We start from the raw sequence: 23,254 nt of genomic DNA, 5'->3' as shown, positions 1-23,254 counted from the left end.
CATTAACTCCTATTCTCTCAAGACTTATGTGGAAATGTTATAAGGCTTAGCAGTAGGTCTCTGAACCTAATAAGAATAGTAATACAATACCTAGTTTAGTAATACAGAACAATAGACTTAACTGCTAGTCTTCAGAGAAGATGAACAAAATACTGTAGATCAGGAAAGCACTGATCAAGAAACCAAGCATAAATTTCCTTACCTCTCCTGGGTTGCTAAGATGACATGTCTGTGGAGCAGCTACTGTAATTAGGTCTATCTACATCCTGAATGATATCTTCCCACTCCCCACTCTGGTTTGTTCCCCATTAGGTTCTCCACCCATTACTATCTGACAATTAAATATTGGCGTGCCTGATAATGTGTTCCAGAGATCTCATTTGTCAATGCTGCATATCTCCTTGTAGTTTAAGATAATAGATCTGGTTGACAAACCCATGCTTGATTTATGCATAGTTATATTTAGAATGTGCTGCTGTGAGACAGCTAACATGCTACAGTATGATGGATATTAAAAGCTGGATCTATTATAAACTATTAGTGCTCACTCAAATTTTACTTGAAACCAAATTTTTTGAGGTCAAGGTTTTTTTAATTAATTTGCAACATTAATTTAATCTATATGTCTTTTGTTCTTTCTACTAAGTATTGCTAGATTGCACTATAACGTGAGTGTTTTGAGAATATAGGAAAATCACTCTATTAATAGTGTGGTAATTCTATGATTTTTATAAACCAAGAAATAAAATATAATGAAAATATTTCAGGAAAAAGATCAGAAATAACTAAAATAGTAACTTTGAAGCATTCGCATAGTGGCTTACAATGGTTTGGATCTGGTCTTAGCTATATTAAGAGGATCCCTTCTTGAAATCGCAGCTATTGTTTTGATTTGATTAGATCTTTTCTAAGCTGACTAAGTTTGACTAAGCCTGAACCTATCCCATTAATAATAAAATAAGTATTTCCTGGCCTTTCTTGCATTTATGGCTAGCATTAATGAAGAGAACTAGAAGAATGATGTATAAGAGCTCTATCCCCAAGGCCTTGTTGGAAAACGGTGTTAATAGCTTGGAGGGAAGCCCTTCTGTCTGATATTATCAGACCAATTGGAAGAAGGCAATAATTAGGACAACCAGATTCTGAGTTGCAAGGGGCTTTGAAAATGACAACCACGATTTTTTAATTGTACCTACTACTGCAGCAAAGTGGTAATCAGTGCAGCTCTGAAAACATGGACAAATTGAGATGCAGCCATACCTATTCAAGCTGTTGCTTTCTGGACCATCTGTGATTTTTCAATGCTCTTCAAAAGTAGCCCCATATTGAATATATTACAATACTCCAACCAAAAATGACCAAGCCATGAATAATTGTGTCCAGCCTTTCTCATTCCAAGAAAGGTTCTATATGGAGTTGTGCAAAGGCCCTTCTTATCACAGCTTCCATTTCCCCTTTAAGCAGGAACTGAAAATCAAAAGAAATTATAAATTCACGTGGAATGGAGTAAACCTATGAAAAACTATTTACTGAATTTTCATAGAAGATTCTGGATGGTTTCCTATTCCATGGCCATTTCATTTTTCTAGGATTCATTTTTAAGCTTGCGTCTCCCCATCCAGATGCCAACATAGATATTGTAGCATATGCTTTTCATCTGAATATACTATATATAACTTCATCGTTTTAATTTACTAACATTCAATTTATACCATTGACTCCTTCATGTTAAATTAGATACAGACAATCCATCAATATATTCCACTGAAAGGTAAGCTGTCTCTAGCTTACCATGGCTCTCTGAGATCTAAGTTTATAGCAGGATAAGTCTCCTTTACCTGTTTTATATGTACCATCCAGTAAATTGTTTATTGATATGAACAAAGGGTAAGATAAAATAAAAGAAAACAGAAGTTGGAATCAGTTGGTAACTTTTAGGAAGATGATTCCATAGTACATAACAGAATCAATATCCTCCCAAGGTTATTTCACTATGATCCTCAGCTGACATTATTTTACTTGAGATTGTTGGTTCTGCAGTGAATCTAGCCTAGCTATTATCTCATGTATGTGGTGGGTTGTTTTTTTTTTTTTTTTGTATTTATAGTACAGTGCATATCATTACTTGAGAAAATCAAAGTGACTAATTAGTAGGAACTGTTATGATGGCAATTAACATACTAATATAGGACTTCTAAATCTTTGGTTGGATCATGCCATCTTTATGGCTTGCAATGACCAACCTTAGGACATCTAAGACAAATAGAACAGGAAGGAAATAGCTTTCTTCTCTTATTCTCCAACAATTTAATTGCTTTTGGTGTTTAGAATTCTTTTGTACTTGGTCTTTCAATTTATTTACAAATCTGAGTAAATGGATCTGGAAAGTCGACTGAGGGGACTTCCATATTTTGTGATCAATTATTAATATTATTTGTATAGTCATTATTGTTTATACTTATCATAGTTCTAGACATTATGTAGAAATATGTTCCTGGGTTGAGGTCTCTCTCTCTTCATTAAATTTAATAAAGTCATCTAGGACTTACAAATTGCTACAGGTAAAAATAAAGGTATAGAGAAGGCAAAGTTAGAGTGATTTAAGAAGACTTAAATTTAAGAAGAATTAAGAAAAAATATCACCATGGAGAAACTTGTAGAAAAATGGGGTTTGGGGCACAGGGAAAAGCATGTGGCAAAGGCACAGAAAAAGAACAGAAAAAAGAGGCAAAGGTCACCAATAGCAGCTGACCTTGTGCAGAACAGAGAGAATATTTGGGGGAAATGTAAATGTGGACAGCAGCGGTCCTTGGTCAAGGTGAGGGAGAGCACATAGTTGCAGCCCCTCTGACTGTTGCCTTCTCATTTTCATTCCAGTTACTACCTTGATGGCCGAGTGGCCAAGGTGACGGACTTCCTGAAAACACGCCTGTTAGACACACTCTCTGACCAGATCAGGAAAATCCAGAAAGTGAGTGAGTGTTGCAAAGGTGGGGAGCTTCAAGTACTTCAGGGTGCTGAGTCTGAATTTGACAAGTGCTCAGTGCCAGATGGGTTTAGCAAAGGTTTCTACTTTGCTACTTCAAGACCCTGTAACTTCTAGCAAACTCAAGTCCACTCTAACTTCCAGCAAACTTGACAAATAAGACAAAATAAGTATAAGACTATTTGAGAGAGATTCTGTGGACAGCTGAAATGTCCTAAACCCTGTCCTGATAGAGATATTGGGAACGCTGTTATTGATTGAAATAGTTGAATTTCAGGACCCTTGTAAGAATAATACAAAAGTCATTATGCAGGGCAGGAAGTTGGGGAGGAGATGCTAGTTTTGGAGAACAAAGGTGATGAATCTTTCCTTGGGCTAATGTATATCAAGGGAAAAGAGGCCACTTCCATGAACTTACTATGCCTAGCTCTATTTCCTGTAAGGTATTTGACTAGAATGTTTGGTCCATTTTTACAGAATGTTTTGACTTATCAAGAAAACAATAAAAACAGCTTTATTATGGATCATTTTTCTCTTAATTCAAATAGAATTTTTAGTTGCACTGCCAGACAGATCCTAACAGGGGAAGATTGACTTCATTAGAGAACCCAAAGATATCAGATTACAGACGCCCTAATTTAATTTATTACCTCCTTTCCTCTTCTTTGTTTTATCATTTTGAGATGGTTCCTTCAAGTAAGTCTAGTGAATGACCAGACCTTCAGGTACTTGTCAGATTTCTATCCAGAGGTAGCAAGAGTTGTAAACTGACATCATCAGACTTTGTGTTCAGTTACATGCATTTGTTTTTTGGCACCATCATGTCCTTGACATATCTGTGCTGTCAAGGTTTGTCTTATGTTACAGGGTTTTTCTCACAATGGGGTCTCTAGTGCCATGTACATACTCCTTTTTCACCACTGCAGTTTCATAGGAAAGAGTTAAGGCCAGTAATGAATTTCTGACAAGATGGTAAAATACAGTATGCTCCAAAACATTGATTACTCTTATTAAAGGCACCAATATAGCTAAAGTAAGAAATAGCTTTGTAGCTGCTACTAATGCCTGTTTTTTTATTGAGAAATAGCTTAGAGGCCAAATTCCTGCTCTGATTTATAAAGAAACAAGGCTTATATATAAATGTATATATTAATGTAGATTGATGTCTGAACATATCCTCAACAATCAGATTGTTAACATTAACATCCAATCTAAATGTTAATCTAACAACCATGTTGTTTCTCATCAGGCTATATACACTTGCATATATACACAGTAAGGACCTGGTTTTGCTCCCAGTTGTATGGTTCATAAAGTGTATCATATATGAAAAGAAGTGTTTAATATATATATATATATATATATATTACATATATATATACATTTTAAATTACAAGTAGTCCTCAACTTTTGTTTAGTGACTGTTCAAAGTTACAGTGCCACTGAAAAAGTGACTTATGACTATTTTGCACACTTATGACCATTGCAAGGTCTTGATGGTCATGTGATCAAAATTCAGATGACTCATATTTATGACGGTTGCAATGTCCTGGGGTCATATGATCAACTTTTGTGACCTTCTGACAAGCATAGTCAATGGGGAAGCCAGATTTACTTAACGTGTTATTAACTTAACAACTACATTCACTTAACAACTGTGTCAAGAAAGGTCATAAAATGGGACAAAATTCACTTAATAAATGTCTCGCTTAACAACAGAAATTTTGGGCTCAATTGTGGTTGTAAGTTGAGGACTATCTGTATATAAAACTATTCAAAACTAAGCAGCACCAAGCAGTAGTCAAACTACAAAATGTATATATGTGAAAAAAATACCATTGTGGAAAATTTAAAAATACTAACTTTTTAAAACCTGAGAATGAGGTCAATTTGTACTCATTTTAAAAGCTGAGAATGTGATCTTATACAAAGTTCTGCTATAAGTGGGAAGAAGAAAAGTTAATGGTGTTGCCATATGGTAGGGCAGCCTACTGTGATATATGTCTCGGAAAGCAAAATTACAGTATAAGTAAAAAAAATATTTCCTTACATAAAGGTCTGATCTGGATAATGGAAATATCTTACATTGTGTGAGTAATTTCTGTTTTCATAAAGAAATGAGGCTTTGAAGGCACGGGCAATTTCATTTTGCAAGAGTGAAGTATTTTATTGATTAGCCTGCTGTCTGCTATTTTATGTGAGACACCACAAACAAACTGAATCACTGAAGGATAGTGCATATACAACAAAACTAAGAGAGCCCACACTGAGGTAAACAAATAGGAAGTCAACAAAGAGTGATATGTTCCAGGAAACCAAGATCAATGCCCATAAAAGAAGTAGAAGAAACTAAAATAAAGTTTTGTTCAGATTAATATATTTTCCATCCACTTCTTATTTTTGTTTTCCTCATTATTTCAGCCCTACTAGTCACTATAAAAATCAGTATTATTTATGCTAGCCTGTGATAATACATGTTTTAAAGTTACCAGATATAGACAATTGTTGAACAGTAGGGCTATTCTTATGTTCTTACCACCACTTTTGCTTTCCCCTTCTCTTTTTGGCAACAGGTGGTCAATGCACACATGCCTGGAAAAAGGATTTGGTTAGAGGGTATCGGGGCTGCTTCTGAAGGAGGCATCACTAATCTTTCAGATTCCTATGCTGCCAGCTTCCTGTAAGTTAATCTAAGGATGGAGTAGTGATATGTTTATAAGAAAACCAGTAAGTGCACAAAATGATTTACTGGCTTTTTTATTGCCTATAAGACAACCTAATCCCAACTCTAAAATCAAGGATACTGTACTATCATTGGATTAATGATTATTAGACTTTATCCAGCCATTTTTCTGCTTCAGTGGGAGACGACATGTAAAGGCAGTTAGTAATAACATATAAATAAAAGTGGAGAAGCTATTGCTTTAAGGTAGCAATACCTAGCACCTTAAAGTAGTAGCTTCTGCACTTTTATCTATGTATAAGCTGGACATACTGTAAGCAGATAAGAAAGGGAACTTTTAATTAGCTCTAATGCTTTATCATACCACTGTGCAGCCAATGGACCTATGACCACCAGAGAATTTTTACAAGAATTATCTGACTCAATCTGTTATGAGGGCTTTTTAAGAGAAGGGAAGGAAGGGGCAAAGGGAAAAGAAGGGTATAGAAAGCATTAGAAAAGGAGCAAAAATGGTATTAGCAAAAACCTTTTGGTTCTGGCCACAATTGTTAAGCTTTACCTGTTATTACTAAATTCCTTAGAGATTAAAATATTTTTTATTTATTTATAGTGTGACTTTATTATTTTTACAAAGAACTCAAGGCAGTGAACTTTACATCTTCCTCCTCCTATTTTCTCCACAACAACTACCCTGATAGGTGAGTTGAGTTGAGTTGAGAGAGAGCAACTGGCCTAAAATCACCCAATGGGTTTTTCATGGCTCAAATGGGACTTGAATATAGAGTCTCCTGCTTTCTAGCCTGGTGCCTTAACCACTAGACCAAACTGGCTCTAAAGGATTTTGAAAAATCAAAAGTTTTATCCACAACAGAATTCCTTTTTGTTTCAGCTTTATTTTCTTACTTCTTATATGGAAATAAGAATGAGGAAATATTCTGAGGACACTTTGCTTAAAAATGGTTAGTGAAACAACTAGTGCCATAACAACAAGGACATGAATCCACAGGTAACAGTAGATAAGAAGTAATATCTGTTGAATTTTCAGATGCCAGAAAAGTGATTAAGATAACCTAAGGAATGGAAAAGAATATTGTTCCTTCCAGAATTCTTTAACACATTATAATAGCTGATTTATATATACTTTAAGCACAAGTGTACCAATCTTTCTTTTTTCAGCAGTTTGTGCACAGTGCTAATTAGTTTTAAGTTTCCTTTCCCCCCTCCCTTTCTCTTCCATTTGTCTTTGCTTTAAGTTAATGATTTTATTTCATTTTTATGTTATGAAAATTTCATATTTTAGCATAAGGCCCTTGGAAACTCTGTTTGATCATTTTGTAGTAGGTGTCATTAAAATCCATTTTTAAAATTAGTATTTTTCCTCATGGTGTATGAGAAAGTGATGACATAGGTTATAGGTCATCCAGGTGGTGGTAGAAAGAATAATCCTTGTAACTTTTCAACTCATTTATCAAAATAAAACAAGGAAATCACATGGGAAAGTTCAAGTTATTAAGTTCATAGAAGGTGCTCCATGGAGATCCACATGGTCAAACCAGGTTAATCATCAGAAATTGGTATAGGGGTCCGCTTTCTTAAAAAAAGAGTTTGCTTATATACACTGACAGCAGGAGATCAACATGTTTTGTCTGACTTAGCATTCCAAGCTAAAAATTGTGCTAGGCAACTTCCCTTCCACTGTTCTTCCTTTCCCCACTGGGGATAAGAATCTTTACCCAGAAGAAAATGAGGTGGCCTCAAGCTTTTCTTGAGGAAAAAAAAGCAGATGGGAATAAAGTAAGCTTAATGGTTGAAGGCTGCTGATAAGATTCCTTAAACCAGGGGTATCAACCTGGATTTCTTCGAGGGCCGGATCAGCATTGTCCTTCTCCTGCCGGGGTGGGGGTGGAGGCAGGACGGATGCCTCCTACACTACCCTGCCAGCCAAAATGGGCTGCGAGAGGGCCATGCGCACACCCCTGTGGCCTGTTTTTGGCCTGGACAGCCTCCTGCAGTACCTACTGGCCAAAACGGGGTGTGGGAGAGGGGCACACACGCCCCCCATGCCTTGTTTTGGCTGCCAGAGGCACATTGGGCCGGTCTTTTGCTGTTTCAGGCCAGCCCCACAGGCCAGATTTAAACACCTTGTGGGTCAGATCCAGCCTGCGGGCCTTGAGTTTGATACCCCTGCCTTAAACCATTACTATTTGATTACAAATTGTGTTTTAAATTATTCCATGGGAATTTACATCTTATTTACACAAGTGTGAAAACAAATCATATTATGCATTTATTTATTTATAGTACACATTTATCTTTTATAATGATTATAGAGAAAGTGATAGGCTATTGGTGGCACAGTGGTTAGAGTACTGTACTGCAGGCCACTTCTACTGACTATCAGCTGCCTGAAATGTGGCAGTTCAAATCTCACCAGGCTCAAGGTTGACTCAGCCTTCCATCCTTTCGAGGTAGGTAAAATGAGGACCCAGATTGTTGGGGGCAATATGCTGACTCTGTAAACCGCTTAGAGAGGGCTGTAAAGCACTATAAAGTGGTATATAAGTGTAAGTGTTATTGCTATTTTTATAGTATTAAAACTGAAGAAAAGTACTAAAGAAGAGTTGAAAAATGAGAAAAGTATTTTAACTCCGGAAGAATTCAAGGATATTTGACAGCAATGTACTCAGAACTTTCTCTTAAGAATATCATTTACTACAACTAGTCTTCAACTTATGACCACAATTAGGAACAGAACTACCATCACTAAGAAAAATGGTCATTAAATGAGTTGCGGCCGATTTTACAACATTTTTGCCACAGACCTTAAATAAATCCACTTCCCCCATTGATTTTACTTTTTGGAAGCACCATGGATAGCAAACAAGGATCACATAACCTCAGGTTGTTGCAACCCTCATAAATATATGCCACTTACCAAGCCCCTGAATTTTAAATACATGATCACAGGAACACTGTGATAGTTGTAAGTGTAAGGACTCATTGTAAGTCACTTTTTAAACACCACAATAACTTTGAATTGTTGTTAACAAATAGTCATAACTCGAGGACTACCTGTATAACAATCAGGCTGTTTTAGATATAGATTTAAAATTGACAGAATACAGGAGTGATATTGATAAAGAAGTGATACCGGACTTATAAATGAAACCAGCTGATATTTTAATTTCTAAAACGGATGCACAAATAGTAAATCAGAAGAGTGACTTGGATGTATAGATTTCAACTAGAAAAATGATTTGGACAACTTTCTTATTTTGGCCATTAAAAAGAGCTGTTATGAAGCTATTCCTATGAAAAGATAAAAAAGATAAAAAGAGAATGAAAAGAAATCATGGTTCCAAAAGATGGTATTGTTCAAGGACCCAGAGAGTATTAAGCCAGTCAGATCAAATCAGCTGGGAAGAGATTATAGGGGAAGGTGTCCTTCAATAACTGGCTCTGTGACATATAGTGTTTTATAGGTAATCAGTGTGGCTCATAGGCACTGCCTACACCGCTGTGTTCTGGATCAGTTTGAAGCTTCTGGGTGGTCTTCAAGGACATGTTATAGTAATCAAGTCATGAAGTGATCAGGGTATATAAATGACTGTTTGAAGGGCCTCCTAATTTTAGAAAGGGCACAATTGGTACAGCAGATAAAGCTGTACAGAGGCCTTCTTAGCCACAGTGGCTACCTGCTCATTGAGCAGATATTAAAATTGCTCATAACTTCAAATCCTCATCAAGATACGCTGTTATGGTGGTGGGGCTCATCTCATCACATCTATGAGGACTCCACATTCATCTTGAATATCTCATTAAAATTAAGGGAGAATCATCTCTCTCTCTTTCTTGTGTAGTTGTGCTGTATACCTTAACAATAGAAATTCAATTTCCCTCAATATTTCCCTCAGTTCTTATAATTATTCCATGGACAATTTATGCAAGTTCTCCTGGGATATTTTCACATAAATCTCCAACTTTTTCCTGTAGAATCTTTGTAATATATCCACCTCCATGCAGAATTGCTGCCAAGACACACTTTCAATCACCCGGCTGTCTAAATTCAAAAAGATTTAAGTTTTATTCATAATAGATAAATAACGGATTGTCTTGGGTGGGGGAGGGGGAAAGCAGATCTGTTAGAATGTTTTTATTAAGTGTACCTCTGTGTGTGTGTGTGTGTGTGTGTGTGTGTGTGTGTGTGTGTGTGTCTGTCTGTGTATCTGTGTGAACAAATGGAAGATAATAAAAATATTTGTAGAAATATATTTCACTCTTAGTGTTGAGTTTTTTCCTGTCATAAATTGCTAAAAACATGCTACATTGTGCACAGTAGCAGTATATATGATCTGATTATGCTGGGTTTCAAGTCCAAAAAGTTTCCATAATTTAACTCTGAAATATGCCTTTTTTAGAAAAGATCTTGAGTACCTCTTAATTAGAGGCTTCTATGGTGACTGCTAACTCTATTTCTCAGTGAAGTAGTAGAATAATTAATTCATGAACATATCTTACTTGGATGGCAAGTTAATATCTTTCAAAAGAAGAGAATGCACCAGGGACATCTTCCCCCAAACTAGTGGCCTCCAAACGTTTTGGAATATAATTCCAGTCATCACAAATCACTGACTGCTATGGTGAACTGTGAGGTATCAGTTAGACAAGACAGCTCTGATATATGGAATTAAGGCACAACCTAGATTGAAGAAAACCATCCTGCTATTCTTGGTTAAAAGCTAATCGATTGTCTTTTAAATTACTAGGTGGCTAAACTCTCTTGGAATGCTAGCGAGCCAGGGCATCGATGTGGTAATGAGACACTCATTTTTTGACCATGGGCACAACCATCTTGTAGACCAGAACTTTAACCCATTGCCGGTAGGTGGATGATACAATGTTCTGTATCTTCTGAACTTGCACTAACAACCCTCTGTGTAATGTAACAGACACATGGCCTTTCTTATATTTTACATTCTTGTATATATACAACCAAACACTGTTTATCCATAATTGCTTATTTTGTAGGAGTTACTTCAAGGCAGCATTTTTCATCTACTAATAGAGGAACATAGCATGGTAGCAAACTTATTCACATACTGTATCTTCATCAACTTATTTCTGTCATTTCCAGCCAGAATTCTCTCTTCTTTTCACTCTTACTAGGTACATACATTCCTCAACATGTTCATTCATTTCTCACCTCACTTTTCTGCTTGTTTCTTTCTTGTTTGCTCTATATTATCTCTGCTGAATCAGTCTGAGTTTCTCTCTTCTTTTCATGTTGCCAGTCAGTAAATCAGAGGATTTGTGCATGACTTTTGTACCCTTGACCTGTTCCTCAAATTATTGGCTTTCACAGACAAACAGGCACTCATATCCAGATATACTGTGTGTGTGTATACACATACTTTATATATATATATATATATATAAAGATTTTGCACACACAGCTGAAAACCTACTGCTTTTTGTGGCCTGTTTGAACTCGGCTTGAAAATACATTTTTCCAGATTTGTTTCTTTCAATGCTAATAGGAGACATTAGTTAATGTCAAGTACAACATGTTGAAAGCAGATGGGGCAGGGTTACCTCTGCAGCTATAGAACTTTGTCCACTATGAGAGCCTCAATGGGACCTTTGTGGGTTGTACAAGACCAAGAGAATGAGGGCATTTCTTATGGGAGGGCCATTTAAGCCATATCAGGGAGGAAGGAGGGGCAAGGAGTTATAGGTCCTGAAAGCATACAATAAAAACAACCAAACCCAAGGCAGCCAGGTCCTTAGGGAATGAGCAAAGTGGCAGGAACATGGAGCTGAACAACATTTAAATTTATAGGAATGAAGGTGAAAGAAGTTCACAATTTCACACAGCAGGGTGATTCCTTGCAGTTTAATGCAAACCCTCTTATTTGCAGTCCTTCAAAAGGACAGAAGTATTCACTGTTGAAAACGTACAGGGTTCTAATAAGAAAAACATATGTTAATCTTTTAAAATAGCAGGTTTTCTTTCTTCCATTTCAGTCTAGTAAATTTTACACCTTGTAAGTGAAACTTGGCAGCATAAAAGGCTCTGAATCTCCATTACAGAAATGTACAGGCCTGGTAACATTTGAGACCGGCTGCCCACAAAATCCTGGAGTGCAGCATGCAGATTTGGGAAGCAGAAGAGCAGCCACAAAAGCAGAGTTATTCTGTAATGAAGAGGAAATTTTCTGCAATCAGATTCTAGGAGAGCATAAGTTGCTGAAATTTCCTCCTAGCTAAAAATTTGTTGATTCAGGCTTCTTATGCCTCACATCTCCAGAAAAATAAGATGTCTGTCTGCTTAGATAACTTACATAGACCAATAAAAGACAAGGATGTGCATGCTCTGTAGTTCTTATGACACAGAGAGATTTTAAAAAATGATACTTCTTGAATGCTTCTTTTTTCATAAAGTTAATTTTAAAAAAAACACTGCTTTATAAATGACTGATAAGAAGAGAAAAAGGTATAGGGAATAGGGATGGATTAAAATGTGGTGCAGATAATTGTCAGGCTACGGAGAGGCAGAGACACAAGACTTGTGTTACAAGTCCAAGTTAAAACAGATCTGCTGTTTACTGAGTATCAACATGTAAACACTTTCCTCGAAAGCATTTATACCAAAAAGGCAGTTTTGGGTCCTCAAAAAAAATCCAAATCCTATGTAAAGCTTCCTCTAGCATTGCAAACATCCTAAATTAAGCATACAGTGCTAAAAAAAATGACAAATTATGCATGCATCTTCTTTTGAGTAAACTCACTCAGTGCTAATATCTTTCTTCCTATCCAGAACAGGTGAATTTTTGGAAGGAGAGGTAGAGTTTGTTGATCAGGCATCGCTCAGCCTCAGCAAACTCTGAAGCTGGGCTGGGATGCGGTGCCCATTCTTTTCCCGTGGGAGCTATCAGGGAGATGAAAGTGTCTGTTTGTGGCTGTGCAAGACTGCTGGGATGTGAAATTGAATCTTCCCACTAACTCATTGACAAAGACTTGCTATCTTTCCTTTGTGCAAACCCTCCAATGCTGAGAGAAGCCATGATATCAATCACTGCCTTGCCTGGCTACCTATCAGCTGGCGACAAGCTTTGGCTGGGTGCCTAGCTCAGTTGCTCTCCTTTACAGGCCATGGCTGATCTAGCCCTAACTCCAGAGATTCTCTGCTGAAGGAAGGACAATTGAGCTCTTGTGGCACCCCATGAAAACAGTTCTGAGGTCTAGGCTAATTCACTTTGCCAAAGTGAATGTCTTTCAACTTATGGAATATCATCCATATAAATATAAATATAAATAATATAAATATAAATATAAATAATATAAATATAAATATAAATATAAATAAATATAAATATAAATATAAATATATAAATATAAATATATATATATATATATATATATATATATATATATATATATATATATAATATAAATATATATAAATATAAATATAAATATAAATATAAATATATATACACACACACACCCTGTTTCTCCAACAATACGGCCTCCCCCAATAGGAAGTCCCAGCATGTTTTATAGGCATGAAATGAAATTAAGCCCTCCCCCAAATTAAGGCCTATATTAAAACATGTGAAATGGGGGGGGGATGGCAGGGGGGGGCTTGCTGTTACGAAGTACTTTTGTTGCACACTCGGATATGGTGCTGCCTGCATTGACCCTGATACAAAGTGCCCCACCAATGCCGAAGTCAACATCCAAGCCGTCGCCGCCCACCCTAAGATGCAAGGGGGGGGGGAATTAAGTCACCCCCGAAAAGACAGCCTAGCTGTTTTTTCGGGGCTCAAAAAAAAATAAGACCCGGCCTTATTATATGAGAAACACGGTATATATATATATTTGGAGTATTCAGTTTAGTGTGTACTGCCATTTACTTTATTAGATGATAATTTTGGTCCTTACTACTACTTGAAGTAATTCTCAGTTGGAACAAATTAAAGATTTATCCAAAATCCTAGGCAACTAAGATTACGAACATTAAAACATGTAAGAAAACTTCCATATTATAATAGCATATCTTATGAGATGCTTACAGATTTTTCAGACTCAGTAGCTACCGTAGAGGATATTTTAAATGTGAGACTTCATGAACAATATCTGAGAAAGAATTTCTTATCCCAAGATTTTCATAGTCTTTTCTGTAAGGCCATGACAGCTCTAAATTGTACTGTAAAATATTGTGGTATAGGAGCACCAAATTGTGTTTACACCTTAGCTAAGAATAAATTGTCTGCTTTGCACATGAATCCTAAGGGTATATTGTTCTCATTCTTGTGGTAAATGGCATCCTTATTGTTGTACTGCATCTCATTTGACAAATGCATGTACATTGGTCACTGGAAGGAACAGAACATGAAGTGATGAGAGCAGAACCACAAGTGGCATTTTATGTTCTGGGTTTTACAACAATAATTCTCAGAGAACTGGGAGTGGAAGGTCTATTATACTGCAATTATTTGTCAGGTTACAAGCAGCATTTCTTCACCATGTAGTTAGGGCACAGTTTTAGAGCTCAGATCTGGTTGCAAAGGTCTACGGGGCCCCTGGGAATGTATCCTGTAAGTCTCTGTTAGGAGACAGCCATGTCTACTTAGTAGGATTGTATAAAAGGTCATCTAATTTATGTTTTTTCCAATACCTCCTTTTCTAAACACACCTATATAAGAAGCCCCTGGGGTCATGTCACAAACTTTCCATGCAAAAGGATACTTAAATTCTATAGTAGTAGGTTTAGTATTGGATAGAGCTCAAATGTTTTTGACAGTTATTCTGAAAGGAAGAATTTGTGCAAGTACTGTTTCTCAATACAAGAAAAACACACATTCCACCTTCTCCCACATTGTAACTATTAAAAGTAGAAAAAAATGTATCTTATATTTTCTGAACATAGAGAAGCATAATTCTTTATGCGTAGTGTTACTCTTGGACTGCAGCAAACTAGAATATGTTTCATAATCCTTTATACCACCTCTCCATCAACTCTGTCCTAGGAATAATCAATCTGGCTTTTTTGACAGGACTACTGGCTCTCACTGCTATATAAGCGACTTGTTGGACCCAGAGTACTTGCTGTTCATGTTGCTGGACTGCAGAGAAAACCTCGCCCTGGCAGGGTGATTCGTGATAAGTTACGGATCTATGCTCACTGCACCAGTTACTACAAGTGAGTTATCTTGGAGCAGGTGCAACTACTGAAGGAAAAAAATGGAGATTGGGCACTGAAAACCAGACAACCCAAATGGGGTTAATCAGTGTGAGCTACACCCACAAAAAGAAAATGTCATCTAATTCAGATGAATCTGTGTGTTCCAGGCTTCCAGAGCTATGTGCTCTGCTAAAGAATGAGATTCATTATTTGAACAATAGTGCACTAGAGGAAAAATCCTATATAAATACATGCATAAGATTTCGCCTCCTCTTTCCCCCCCCCCCCACCTCTCTGTGTACAACTTGGCAATGTGGCTTTCTCAGATCATGAAGAGGGGAGGAATAACACTGGTGTTGATAGGGTAGCTCACCCTATCTCTGGAACTGTGGTGGGAATCTTTGTGGATGACATCAAGGGAGTACAGTTCCCCAAAGGCCCCATGGTTTAGTTTCAGTTCCTTCTCCCCCTTCCCACTTCCCATTTGGGGCACCTAGCCTAGCTAGAGTTTCTATGATAAGCCTTCAAAGCATCACAGGAGTGTAGGATCTGGGACTTTCCTAAAGACACAGGTTTCTATTGTTGCTACTTCACATCACCCAGATGCTTTCAGCAAGGTTCCCCCTCCCCCTCTTAGAGGGAGCTTTGGCCAACGACTGACAGGTAACTGGCAACAGAAACAGGGAGACATGGGAAAGGGAGAGTGGGCACAGGTCAGCAGACCCCTGGCTCCTTTCCATGCCCAGGGCAAATACTGTAAATGGGGGCCACCTGTGCGCAAGCAGAAGCTAATCCTCTCCTCTTCGGGATATTCTTGCCTAAGCTTACTTCAAAAGCAGGAGCACTGAAAACCTTATAAACCTTATATGCCTAAGGAAATAATATGTATAAAGCTTCAGATGCCTTGCATTATCGCATCTGTATAAGCATCCTATAATAAAATAGTGCTGTTAACCACACCATCACCCTTCAGGCAAGAGATATAGACTGAAAGATTACCAAAAACCACTAAAACAATTCATCTGGTTAGCTGAGATTTCAGCCAGGGACTCCCAACATGTACCTAACCATTCTATTAGCTTTCAAATACCCCCCCACATACCCAAAGGACTTTTCTTTAGCATACAGTGTAGCTTTCTTCTGATCTATAAAATATTGCTTTTTAGGCAGGTAGCTCTTCTACATGTACACAATGGTAAATTACAGCTAAATAGGAGGATTTTACTTAAACTTGTAAGGGCTTAGTAATCATCCTATTGCTGCCTGCAACATTAAAAACCTGAAGCCCTCTCTAATCATCCATTCATCACAGGTGTAGTAACTGCACCTGTCCTACATGCCAGTTTCCTACTCAGTTTAATAGCCACTTGTAATTAAACAATGGTAGAGTTGGAAGGCTATTCATTTAACTAGACAGGGAAGTGCTACATTTACTGCATTAATGGATGTTAACTTTTTTCCAGGATAGAATATTGATGCTTCTACATATATACATCCAAATTGTGCTATTCAATTTTATGATATTTCCTACTATCGAGGCTAGATCTTGAAGCAAAAATGTTATTTTATCTTACTGGAAACATGGGACCTTAGCTGCTCTGAAAACATTTAGCTGTACTGCTAAGTGGCTGCCATAGTGGCTTCATTAAGACCAGGGAATTATTGCAGAAAATGTTGGGAGTATCCTTTAGCCAAATCTTTATTTGCAAAGTGACAAATTGGACAATAGATATGACAGAAGAGCATCCTGGATTGAACGGCAGGAAATGCTTCTTGCTGTTAGGCAGTTAAGCTAAATAAATCCCAAAATGGGATTCTTATCACTAGAATGTCACATTGGGATTGGAAAATAGTAGTGAATACCTTTAATTCTAGAGCTAACACATTATTACTACAAGGATTCAAATGGTTCACCTTTAAGCTCTTATCTCTCTCACAGCCATAATTATGTCCGTGGTTCTATCACAATTTACATTATCAACTTGCATCGGTCACGAAAGAAAATCAAGTTGGTGGGGACCCTTCGGGACAAGCTTGTCCATCAGTATGTGCTGCAACCCTATGGTCAGGAAGGACTTCAGTCAAGGTGAGTGCTATTGTCCAGTTCAAGGCCACTATCATGAGAACCCATTAAAGGAACATTTTAATGACCAAGCATTGATATTAAGCACGGTATTCTATTTATTCACCTGTATATATGGTGTGCTATACCTGCCATTTAATTTCCACCATTTTTCTGTCCCAAAAATGTATGTTATAATAAATCATGTGAATAATGTTCACTTTTAAGAAACCATGCATTTTTGTGTTGTAAAGGCTACCTTTTTGGAACTTGTCACTGTGTCTAATTCCATCCAGTTTTAAAATACTGATGGAGAATCCAGCAATGTTGTTTTCCCCAAAAATTCCACTCACACTTGACCAGAGGTTTCCATGCCTTATAAAGAAAACTATTCCGATATACCTTCTTATTTTATTCTCCACTTATTTATGGTGCTCCGCACAAAATCAGATAAAAAAGTACAGTACTGCACTCAACCTAAGAAGGCTTATATGGTCTAACGTTTCATTTTCCTAATGGCCAATGAAATGCCTGTGGGAAACCCACAAATGGAATGCGAACACAGTAGGCCTCTCTCTCATGTTCTCAGTAAGTAGTACTGAGTCACGTATTGTCTTGGTTTTGGAAATAGATTCCACCATCATGAGTCATAACTAGGTGTCAGTTAATGGTATGCTATGAATTTGTCCAATCTGCTTTTAAAGTCTTCCAGACTGTTGATCATCACTGCACCTTGTCATCATGCATGCCCTAGATCGGAGTTCTCCAAACTTTCTGGCTTTGCATATGGGGGGGGGGGAGAGAGGGGGGATGGTTTCGTGCAAGTGGTGGGCTGCTGACGCAAGTGGGAATGCATGCACTCGCCCGCCAATTCCGCGGCCCGGTTCCAAACAGCTAAAGGCCCAGGAGTTGGGGATCCCTGCCCTAGATTAACCATACATTCGCTAAAGTTTTTTATTTGTCCTGAATTCTACACTCTCAGCCCTTCTCACCATCCATGTGATTCTAGTATTGGTATAATTAATCTGACAATGGAGTCACTGTCCTGTATTTCTTTTATCATTGTCATGGAGAACATCTATGCTATCTCTACCTTTCCCCCCCCATTATCTGGAAAGGGGCAGCTTTCTGCTCTACATTTTGACTGAAAAAATGCATCTGGTCTGTGTAGGTCTGTACAGCTTAATGGACAGCTCCTCACTATGTTGGATGATGGAACCCTGCCAAATCTGAAGCCTCGTCCCCTTCGTCCTGGAAGAACCCTTGTTATTCCACCGCTCACTATGAGCTTCTATGTGGTGAAGAATGTTAATGCCCTGGCATGCCGGTATCGGTAGCTCTTCTAAACCCCACTGCCAAGGGCAGACCTTGAGACCCTCTCGGGGCATTTCTTGGCAGGGGTGCGCAGACACCACCAATGAAAAGAGTACAGAAGTGCCTCCAGGAAAATACTGACTATCCACAGCTGTTTCTTATGTTCTTATGGTCCTGGTATCTCCACCTGCTATGGCGATTTCCAAATAAGCAGTATTTTAAACCCTTTGCAATTTTCCTATAGACTATCATAGAGTGGGGACTTTGTGCCACCTTGTGGGCAATGAAGAAGCTGTAATATGAAGAATTGTTCCTGGTTTTCTGTGCTCAGCAAGTGGAAACTCAAGATGCATCCATCACGCCAGAGACTATCAAAAAAGTATCAGCAGGAAGAGGCTTAAGAATCTGGTATTTCAGCGTTATCCCTGTGGATGGTGTGCCCCCTACTGGCAAGTGGCAACAGAACAAGCAACGTAGCCAGGAAAACGCATCTAGAAGAACCAGAATTGTATCTTGAAGAATTAAGCACCCAGTATTGCTGCAGAAGACAACCCAGACATGAAATTCTGGAGTGTCTATAACTGCTTGAGCCTATGGCATTGTTTGATGGAAAAGAAGAGGATTGGTCTTGGCCACTGTAAATAATGCTGCCTCCTTGGAGCATTTGTTGTAAATGTTAACTATTAAATTATATTTTCTGAAAAGCTGAAAAAATACTTGTAAGAACTGAGAAATTGAGGCTTTTTATGTTTCCTACTTCTTGAGGCACTGACAAATTGTATCAGGTGGTGCATGAAAAAATGACAGAAAGGTTTGTAAATATTTAAAAACAGCTATTACATTTCTGTTTCAATATTCTGAAGCCTCTGCATCTTACTAAGTCTGGGCTGCAAAACTCTCTATGGCAGCAAAGAGCTATAATCTTCTGTGTCTCTTTGCTTTCATTTAGTGGTCATTCAGATTTTTGCAAACTAAATCCAGTAGCTCTATCCCTGCACTTTCTAAAAGTCGTGTTTATATTGAGTTAGATGTCACAACTAATTATGAGCAACCAGACATCTGTTATGTATAACCCTGCACACTTTTCCAGTCTGAGGAGCCATCCTATTGTTTACACTCCCATGCACAATTGCCTAGCCTTTTAGATACAGCCCACCCCACATTATTTATCTCTATTCATTTCACCTAACTCAAATGTTACTAAAAGAAGCAAAGATCTATGCAGTGTTCTCCAAGATTAAAATAAGTTAGCCTGGGGGGGGAGATATTTCAGATATAAAATCTTGGGATTCTTTGGTTGACATTAAATGTAAATGATAAGGAGATTTAACATAAAAATAAAAATGAAACTTCCACTATGTTAATATATACTTGTCAAAAGAAAAAGGAGAGGAACTAGAAGAAATGAAAAATAACTTTTCACAAGTGCCAATAATAGTAGCTGACTCTGTTGTTTTGTTATCAGTGTTTAAAGTACAGGCCTCACAAAATAACTAATTATTTAATGGCCTCTCAAGTTCAAAAATAGTTTTGATATAGATTTAAAGGTCCTTTAATTTTATTATAGAATGAAAATTTCTAAACTGATTTTCTTGACCTAGCTCATAATTATTTTTATTATGTGCCCTGATTGATTTAATTTCCCCTAGGACAGCAACCAATTATGGGAAAAAAAAGTGTGCCAATGTTGTCTTTAGGCATGCAAGACCAGGGACAAAACAAACTAAGTCTGAATCATATTATTTATGTAATTCTTTAGGGTTTTCAATTACTTTAGGTATGCTATAATTATTATTATTAGTATTATTAATCATTACAATAACTGTGGAAGATAGATCAGCATTTTTAGTTCTATATTGCAAATGAAGGATGGGTATAGAAGTTAAGAAGCAGTAACCTGCCTTGAAAAAAACTGAATAAACAGCAAAGGCAGGAACAAAAACTGTTTTGATTAAAGGATTAGGTTATAAATGCTGTAGTAATGATTTACTGTATTAACAGGGTAAACACAATGATCTTTGGAACATATTCCAAGTGTGATGTTATGCTCCCAGCTATTATGCTATACCAATATCAGTACACTACTCATCACAGCATAAAACTGAATAGCATGTATTGCAAAAACTTGACAACTGATTTGCCAAAAACTCCAGTACCTTTTACTGGGATTGCCTGGGATGCCATGCCTGCCTGTAGCTTGTGAAACAATCTCTTGAGTTTCTGAATGTAATTACAGAAGCTGTATTCCCCACTTTGTTTCTCCATGCCCTCTCACCCAATTCTGTTGCCCTGCCTGCTCTGCAGTTAAATATATTGCAGCTTGAATTAGATGTACAGAATGTGGAAAATGAATTGTGAATGCAGTTTAAAGTATAGATGTGACCTCCAACCATCAATGCAAATATTCTCCCTTTTTGCATCTTCTCTGAGAATTACTGAATAAGGTTGGACCTGGGTGGTGTTTAGATGTGAGGTCACAAAAAAAGGCCAGACTGGGAACAAGAAAACGCATCCCACAAGAAGGCAACTAAAAATATTTCTCTATTGCTGCACACAAAATAATTTGAAATTCACCACCAGGACTCAAACTCAACACCTTCTTCTCTTGTCTCTAAACTGAGAATCTGAGGGATAGAAAATGATAGCGAGGAAGGGTTGGAATACAAAACAGAAAGGCAAAATTTAGTGTTGCTTACAGTTGAGGAAAATAACTTGCAAAGATTTAACCCAGTTAGTAAAAATGAAAGGTAAAGTGTTTTCTTTTCTCTACATTTTCTTCCCCTAAAATGTGGATAACATCCAGTTTAGAAGAAAATATGTTTTCTCAATAAAGAATTATTAAGAAATGTAGTGCTTCAATGGTTTTTGAACAACTAGCTCTGTTCAGGAAACCTAATGTACAGTGTCTAGTATATGGAAATGTAAAGTCCATTAAATTTCATTCTCTGGATTTCTGACAGTTAGGAAGTATTAACTAAAGTGATATTAGGTTGGTCACTGATATGAAGTAAAAGCATCAGAATTCTTGTACATACACTAACGCAACAGCTAGCATACAGGGGTAACACAGTTGCTACAGAATTTGAACATATTTTCTTGGATTCGGCAGAAGGGGAATCAACTTCTATTTTAGTAAGTCAATTGAAACCCATAGACTCAACTTCTTGTTCTCCAAGTTAATTTGAGTAAATTTCCATTACTAGACATCAGTATTATAAGCCTGAGCTGCAAAACTTTATTTTAAAGCTTATACTTGTCTTATATTTGTTACCAAACTCTTGAATAATTTAAGAAGATATTGGATAACCATTTGTCTGAAGTGGTATAGGGTTTCCTGCCTAAGCAGGGGGTTGGACTAGAAGACCTCCAAGGTTTCTTTCAATTCTGTTATTCTATTATTTTTTCAATCTCTATAAGAAAATTCCACAGAGTTGGAATTAGTTAACCTCATAATATGCACATCCTATTCTAATTACACTGTACAAAAAGAGTTTGTGGAGAATTTAGTTTCTTTAAAAATAATAATTCCTAAAATAACAACAAAATAGAATTGTTGAACAGCAAAATGAAATAGCACTGTATCCTGGCCTGTTCCTGGTCACATGAAGTCACAGCAATTTGCAAATGTTGGACCAATATTTTCTATAGGATTCCTCCTGTGGCTCAAGTCCTTTACTGCACTGGCAGTAGCGCATCAAAGTAATTCTATCACTTGCTGCTCCAACGTAATCTGAAATTGTACTTTGATTTTATCATATATATACCATGTTTCTCCAACAATACGGCCTCCACCAATAGGAAGGCCCAGCATGATTTCTAGGCATTAGGTGAAATTAAGCCCCGCCCCCAAAATTTAGGCCTATTTAAATCATGCGTTTCCCCGCCATTTCTCACATCGTTCGTTAGAACTGCACGAGGTGAAGAGAAATGGGCGGGGGAAGGGCGGGGGGGATGGGGAGAAAACTTGCCTTTAGGAGTGCCCTGCAGGTAGCCTAGGCTAGAATACCTCGATAGCCGATAGAAGCTCCCTTGAAGGCAGAGTCCCCAGCCGCTTCAGGGAGTGGCGTGGCTACCCGTGTCCCCTCGCCTTTAGGGCAGTCTCTTTCGGGCGATGGAAGCTCCCCAAGTGCAGTCACCAGCCACTTCGATTGGCTGGTAGAAGCGGCCTCGGGCGAGCGCACACACACACATTCCCCTCGCCACGAGGCCGCTTCTTTCGGCAGACGAAAGCTCCCTTGAAGGCAGAGTCCCCAGCCGCTTCGGGCGAGCGGGGCTGCCCATGTCCCTCGCCTTTAGGCAGTCTCTTTCGGGCGATGGAAGCTCCCCAAATGCAGTCACCAGCCACTTCGATCGGCCGGTAGAAGCGGCCTCGGGCGAGCGCACACACACACTCCCCTCGCTGCAAGGCCGCTTCTACCGGCCGATTGAAGTGGCTGGTGACTGCATTTGGGGAGCTTCCATCGCCTGAAAGAGACTGCCTAAAGGCGAGGGGACATGGGCAGCCACGCCTCGCCCTGAAGCGGCTGGGCACTCTGCCTTCAAGGGAGCTTTCGTCTGTGGGTGGGCGTGGCCAATTCCGTGTCACTCACTCCCACCCAGTCACCTCCTGCTCTGGAATATGGAGCGAGTCTCCACCACCACCCCACCATCACCCTTACCTTCTCAGGCCAGGGGAGGGGAGGGGCCAGCCAGCGGTGGGATCAGCCAACAGGGAGCTGCAGCAGAGGGCTGAAAGAGCCGCATGAGGCTCCAGAGCTGTAAGTTGCAGATCCCTGACCTTGACTTTTCTTCTCAAGCCTTCTATTAGGAGTCTCCTGCAGAAAAACATGTTCCATCCATATTTGTTTTAACTCGGCAAACACTATTCTAGAGTATGCTTAATTGGGGGATCCACCATCCTACCTTTCAATGATCCTTGTTACAATAAGTATCTTTAATTTAATTAATATTATAGATATAACAAAATAGAGGCATTTAAAATGATGAAATTAAAAACAAACTCTATATTAACTGAACACAGTT

At 38.2% G+C, this 23,254-nt stretch overlaps 1 protein-coding gene across 1 annotated transcript in view; it reads left to right on the top strand.

Annotated features, from left to right (window-relative positions):
• The window catches only part of HPSE2 (heparanase 2 (inactive)), a 142,506-nt gene extending 121,553 nt beyond the window's left edge, over positions 1 to 20,953 (top strand). Inside the window, exons 7-12 of the mRNA XM_026667632.2 lie at positions 2,878 to 2,971; positions 5,560 to 5,666; positions 10,436 to 10,550; positions 14,729 to 14,874; positions 16,796 to 16,942; positions 18,090 to 20,953. Of these exons, the coding sequence (XP_026523417.1) occupies positions 2,878 to 2,971; positions 5,560 to 5,666; positions 10,436 to 10,550; positions 14,729 to 14,874; positions 16,796 to 16,942; positions 18,090 to 18,255 (775 nt within the window). The 3' untranslated portion in view covers positions 18,256 to 20,953. The remainder of the gene's footprint in view (positions 1 to 2,877; positions 2,972 to 5,559; positions 5,667 to 10,435; positions 10,551 to 14,728; positions 14,875 to 16,795; positions 16,943 to 18,089) is intronic.
• The last annotated feature ends 2,301 nt before the right edge of the window (positions 20,954 to 23,254 follow it).

This window comes from Notechis scutatus, chromosome 4 (assembly GCF_049901735.1).
Source record: "Notechis scutatus isolate UNSWTSFEM ecotype Mainland chromosome 4, rNotScu1.2, whole genome shotgun sequence".
NCBI classification, from domain to species: domain Eukaryota; kingdom Metazoa; phylum Chordata; class Lepidosauria; order Squamata; family Elapidae; genus Notechis; species Notechis scutatus.
Note: the sequence above shows the minus strand (reverse complement) of the source record. Positions and strands in the feature narration are given on the sequence as shown.